Source organism: Orycteropus afer, unplaced genomic scaffold (genome assembly GCF_000298275.1).
Source record: "Orycteropus afer afer isolate SDZICR_OR568_19922 unplaced genomic scaffold, OryAfe1.0 scaffold00069, whole genome shotgun sequence".
In the NCBI taxonomy this organism is placed as follows: Eukaryota; Metazoa; Chordata; class Mammalia; order Tubulidentata; family Orycteropodidae; genus Orycteropus; species Orycteropus afer.
In genome coordinates, this window is record NW_006921656.1 from 1350756 (window position 1) to 1357007 (window position 6252).

At 55.1% G+C, this 6252-nt stretch overlaps 1 protein-coding gene across 1 annotated transcript in view; it reads left to right on the forward strand.

The window, feature by feature from the left end:
- LOC103196777 (maestro heat-like repeat family member 5) overlaps positions 1 to 6252 on the forward strand; it is a 76964-nt gene that overhangs the window by 61222 nt on the left and 9490 nt on the right. The window contains 3 exon segments of the mRNA XM_007940565.1: positions 123 to 277; positions 4894 to 5056; positions 5431 to 5621. Of these exon segments, the coding sequence (XP_007938756.1) occupies positions 123 to 277; positions 4894 to 5056; positions 5431 to 5621 (509 nt within the window).

A 6252-nucleotide genomic window follows, 5' to 3' on the forward strand; every position in this document is an offset into this window, starting at 1 on the left:
CCCCAGGGCAGGGCAGGGCCTCCCCTTCAGGGCAGGGCTATGGCTCCCCACTCAGATCCCCCAGGGCCGGGCCAGGCCTCCCTCCTCAGATTGGCCCCCTTCCACACTCCCACCCCACACAGGTTGCCAAGATGGGCCAGGCCATCCACCTCCAGCTTTGTTCGGTCCGAATTCCCCAAGCCAAGGAGAACGCCCTGAAGGCCGTCACCCTGCTGGCCCGGAGCCACACCTCTGAACTGGTGGCCACCTTCCTGGACTTCTCCATACCTCTGGACAGGTGCCCAGCCGCACAGGGCCCCACGGTCCACCCTGTGTCCTCCTCCCCAGGCGGGAGTCAGGACTTGGCCCCCAGCCCCCTCACGGCTCATGACCCCCTCAGGTCAGGGATCCCCACAGACAGGTTCAGGGCAGGCTCTGGGTGGCACCGTCTGTGCTGCCTTGCCCGCCCATCCCCATATCCTCTGTCAGTCACCAGCCCTACTTTTTGGTTTATTTGCCCACTGCCCCCGTGTCTGCACCTGCCTGGGGCTTTGCTGTAGGTGTGTGTCACTCTCCGGCACACAGACTGGGCCTGGCTTCAGAGGTGTCTGGATCCCATTACCAGATACCCGTATGACTAACATGTAGTAACATTTACCGTCATTCTGTTATATTTGACAGGCTTATTGTTAGGATTGGGTTCTTGGCTATTTCACCGTAAATACTCTAGAGGAAGGTTTGAATGTTGGTTCTAGTTGCTGCTTTGTCTTAACCATGTTCTACTGCCCTCCTCCCCTGGGTTTTGATTTCACTTTTTCCTGTCTGGTCTGTGTGTCCACCGACCCACTGTCCTCAAGTCGATCCCCGTTGGAGGCCTGTGTTGCCTACGCGTGAGCTGGTCATATCTCTCTTTCTGTCTCCCTGACCGCAGGACTTTGCCTTTGTTACGCCGGCCCTCGGGTTGTCTCCCCTTATCCCGTGTGTGTGTGTGTGTGTGTGTGTGTGTGTGCTGATCTTAGTTCAGTGAAGCTCATCTCCCGGGAGATTCCTCAGGAAGGAACTCACAGGTTCAGAATTTCCTAAAGGCTTTGATGTTGGAGCTTCTTCTCTAGAGGATGGCTTGGCTCTGTGTAAAATCCTTGGTTCACACTGTGCTTCATGAATGTGTTAAAACATTGCCCCGTTGTTGCCTTTCTTTGTGAGAAGACTAATGCTAATTTTTTTCACCTTTGCACAATAGTTGAGCTCTGCCCAGAGGCCTTGGAGACTTTATCTTTGAAATCTTACCCTGTTACTGGGGTGTGTGTTACTGGGGTGCATATCAGGTTGGTCATTCTGAGTTAATTTTCCCAAGTATCTGTTGTGTCCTTTCAATATGTGGCCTCAGGGTTTTTGGTTATTTCTGGCAAGTTCTCTTACGTATAGTTGTAAGTACAGCACGAGACAGTATTAGCAGAACCGAAGAGGCCTTTCCATGCGGGAGCCTGGGGGTGTCTCTTCTGCTGACTCTGTCTCTGAGACTACATGGTTCTGCCCGCTGTGGTTTTTCTCAAGGGACCAGTTGCACAGTGGTTCTTCCTTCCTGTCTGTCTTCCATGCCCACTGCTGCCTCTGACCCTGTGACCTCTCTCGATTGTGCCTTCGTTGCGTTGGTTGTGATGCTGTCCTTCGATGCCCGTTTTCAAACCTCTCTCAGGTCCTTGGTGATTTCTTCTTCATTCCTCAGGAGGTTCTGCCTCTCGCCTATGCCTCCTTTAGTAGAGGCTACTCTCCTTCCATGGCTCACTGCTTTTTGCCTTATTGCATGTCTAACCTGAGGTGGCTTTCCCACTTCAAGGCTGGTCTGAGGACGTCTGTCTGAAGGTGGGGTGGTGCTGTACAGTTTTGCTTTGTTTTGTGTCTGCTTCATGGTTGTGTGCAGGGAGGAGATGCTGCACTCGACGTGTGTTGATTTGTGTTTCCTGATTGTTGGCAATAATTATGTGATGTGCTGCTGTCTTTGCCGCTGGAGTCCTTTTGTAGGAATTTGGGTCCAACAGCACCCTCTTCTGTCAGATAATTCAGTAGCTGTCCTGGGTGTGTTTTGGTGGTGGGGTAAGAGGCCATGTCTTCTTTGTTTCCTTGATTTGGCTTGGTTCTCTTTAAAAACAACAACAACAACAACCTCATGGGATTGGTTCCTTATTTGGAGGTTTAGGTCATGGTTTCATGGGCCAGCCCAGTTAATAACATGTTGAGTGATTCTATTCTACTTCCTAGTTCACTGTGTAGTGCCTGGGGTCTTAAAAGCTTGCAGCTGGCCATCCAAGGCACCACAGTGGGTCTCTATTCACCTGGAGCAACAGAGGAAAGAGAGTCAGGAATAGGAGGAGGAGATGGACTATGGAACTAATTGCCTCCATGAACTGCCTCCTTTGCTGTGAGACCAGAACTGGATGGTACCCAGCTATCATTACTGAACAGTTTGACCAAAGATTCTACAGAAGAATCCTAATCAAAAGGGGGGAAAATGCAAAGCATAATTTCAAATTCTCACGGACCTCAGACTTTCTGGAGCCATGGAGGCTGAATGAACCCCTGAAGCTATTGCCGTGAGATAATCTTTAAACCTTGAACCAAACAATAGTTTAGCTCGACTAGTAAAAAAAGTCCACCTTGGGCATTGTGCTCTTTAAAGAACCACCCGTGTGGGACCACATTGACAACAACAACTCGAAAGATGAGAGCCAGCGAGTGCCTGTTAATGGGGGAGGAGCAACTCAGAAAAGGAGGGTGAGGACGGGGCACAACTCACAGAGTGTGGGCAGCGTCACTGAGTTGTACATGGAGAACCTGTTGACCTGGTGTGCGGTTAGATTCTCAACAACAGAAGTAGAATAAATCATTAAAAAGAAAGAAAGAAAGAAACAGAACCCCCCATAGCTGCTGAGTCTGCCCTGACTCGTAGGCCCTCATGGGTGTGGGTCCTCGTGGGCATGGGCCCTCATGGGTGTGCTGCCCCCCACGTGTCCAGAGCAGAACGGGGCCACAGAAGGTTCTCTTGGCTGTGGCCTCTACGGAAGCAGATCACCAGGCCCACTCTCTCATGGTGCCGTTGGGTGGGCTTGAACCGCCAACCCTCAGGTTAGCAGACAAGCGCAGAACACTTCTGCCTCCAGGGACCTTCCTCTACTCGTCTCTTGCTGCTTTCCTGCTCCACCAGCCAGTTTCCAGAGAGGCGTCTCCTTCCTCTTCCTCCTCCTCCCCTCTCGTTTCCCAGAAGTCCTGCCGTCTGGAGGCTGCTGCAGTGGGCTTCCTTTTAGGCCCCTTCCCTGCGGCCCAGACTCAGGCCCCTGGACTCTTTTTCTTTTTTTTTTTTTTCAGCCTTAGGGTGAACTCTGTCTTCCCTGTTGCTAGCTCCTTTGTTTTTCACTTGGCTTCTGTTGTTTCTCAAGGAAACGTGGGGAGGCAGGGACCTAGGCAGCCGCCATTGTCTTCAGCCCCTCAGAGGTCCAGTCCGAGTTGAAACTGCATGTGGTCTCCATTCCAGCACACACTTTTTCACATTTTAGCCTCTGTGACAGGAGGCACATTTTACCCTGCTGGCGTCTTCCCACAGGGTTGATGAGGGCTTCTGCCTGTCACCTGGGAGCATGAGTTAGATTTAAAAGCCACACAGGTAGTGTGGACAGAGAGGGCAAAGCAGGTTTGTGGGTCATGTCCTCCATAACCACCCCCCACGGTTATCAGGGGATGGAGGTAAGCCGGCTCCCCGTGGTCTCTTTCAGGGGCAGGTCACTGACCAAGCAGCCCTTTGGGGGCCCAGTTCTGTGTCAGGAGTCCCACTAGATTCCCGTCTTGAAGGACATTTCCTTTCTTAGAAGTGCGTGAGAGAGCAGTGGATGTGTCCTATAGGTGTAAACAGATGTGTGCAACACGCCCTCTTCCGCCATGTCCTGCTGTGTGACTTCTTTCTTGGAGCATTGCCTCAGGTTCACCCACGGCACCCCTGGCTGTGGGCCCTTTGTTTTCCTGCTGCACAGTGTCCCGGTTCTCCAGTGCTGCTGGGACTGAACTGCCACAGGGGGTGGCTTTAACAAACAGGTCTATATTCTGACAGTTCAGGAGAAGCCCCAGGGCGGGGCCCCAGCTCAGGGGGAAGGCTGTGTCTCTCTGCTGGGTCTGGGGGAAGGCCCTTGTCTCTTCTGGTTCTGTCTTCTGGTTCCTTGGAGACCTCCCTGTGGCGGAGCACCAATCTCCCCCCATCTCATTTGTTTGTTTCAACTCTTTTATATCGCAAAAGAAATCAACTCAAAACACCCTGTGTTAATCCTGCCTCATTAACATAACAAAGGCAGCCTTCCCAAATGGGCTTCTAACTGCACCGAGGGGAGGATTCATAGCATGTTTCAGCAAAGTGCCACCTGATGAACAACAGCGGTTCTTTCCACCATGGAGGGACTCTGATGAGCAAGGTGGCTGTGACCCTTCCTTCCTTGTGTACCCGGGTCCATGCTCACACTAGCCTCTTATCGAGCCTCCTGTCCAGGCTGCTCTTCACCCACAGCTGGGATGCTCCTAAAACCACCTCCCCGCTGCCTGCCATCTTCAATGGCTCCCCAGTGCCCACAGGACACAGTGACTGTCACCTCCCTCCCCTTGCTCCCTGACCTCCAGCCACTCCGCCTGCCTTGCACTTCCTCTCCTGTCTCTGGGCTCTGCACGTGTTGTTCCTCTCCTCCTGGGTAATCCCCACTAGCTTCTGGCACCAACCAGGGCTACTTCCTCTTGGAAGCCTTCCCTGACCACCCATCCAGCTCTGGATTGTTGAGGTCCAACCCCTTGGGCCAGGGGGCCAAGTTAAGGGTCCAGCCCAGCTCTGCCCCAGGCCCTGGTCACGGTGGCCTGTCTCTCGCCCTCTCCGTCCACCTGCAGCCACGCCTGCCAGCTGTGGAGGGCCCTGGGCGCCGAGCAGCCTACAAACCGTCTGGTGCTGGCTACACTGCTGGCCTGGTTACAGGAGCGGCCCCTGCCCACCTCGGCCGGTGATGGCAGCCCACTGCGGCCCAAGTACAAGGCCTACCTGCGCTCGCTGGCTGTGAGTCTCTGCCCCACCCCTGCGTGCCATCTCCAGGTCTGACCTCATTCGGGCTTCGTCCGGACATGGCGTCTCCGGGCACCTACTGTGGTCCAGGCCCCAGGGAAGGATACGGCTGTGGAAGCCCGGGCAGCCCTAGCCTGGACGGAAGGGGCCGAGGCCTGGCAAGGAGACTCTTGGGGGTGGGGGCTCCAGAGAGCTGGCAGAGGTGGAGGCCAGGCCTGACAGGAGAGCCATGTGGCCACCGGGACTTGGTGCTGAAAACACCGGGGGGCCCTGAGGCTTCTGAGCGGGAGGTGGGGGGGCCGGGGCAAGTTGTGCAGGACAGTGAGCAGCCTCCCTGAGCCCAGGACCTCGCACCCCTGTGCCCACAGGCCATGAACACGCTCCACGAGCTGCAGTTCGCGCGTGAGTTCAAGCGGGCCATGCAGGAGGCCTTCCCCGAGCTCCTGCTGGCCCTACTCTGCCAGGTGCTCTATGTCCTGCAGCTGAACCTGCCCAGGGAGCCCTGCCCCGAGGCCCAGGAGGCAGCCGGGCCCAGCCCCCTCAGGTGAGACTCACACAGGTGAGGTGCCCACCCAGGCAAGGAGGGGCCCGCCCGCCAGGGGCCAAGGCGGCCATCAGCTGGGTGAGCACCCACAGTCCTGGCAGATCGCTCGTGACCGCTGGCCTGCAGGGGCCCCACGGGGACGCCACCGCATACCCACCCAGGACGCACTCTCTGACGGAGTGTGGCTCAGTGAGAGGGTATCATCTTCCCTGTCATATAAATGGGGAAACTGAGGCTCGGAGGCTGTCAGAGGGTCCCCCCGCCTCACACAGGGTAAAGCCCCACAGAAACAACAGGATGATCCCTGTTCACCCCAGTCGGAACCCCCATCCCTCAGGAGTCTTACTTGCCGGCTGCCTGCAGCTCCCCGTACCCCCAGCCCGGCTGGTATTTTGAGAAATCCAACAAGCAGGTTGAGCCTTTCCATTTGTCTGTATTAAGAAGCACTTCACACCATTCGTCAGTCTCCCCGTGGTCCCCAAGGCTCTTCAGAGAGAAAAATGTCCCTTCTGTCAGATTGCTTCAGAATTCCAATGCGAAAAATGCTCCTTTTTTATTCAGATCAACATGCAAAACTCATGAATCTTCCCTAATGAGCTACTAAAAAGTCCCCTCCGGAGTTGGAGGGGGAGCAGAGGGAAGCCCG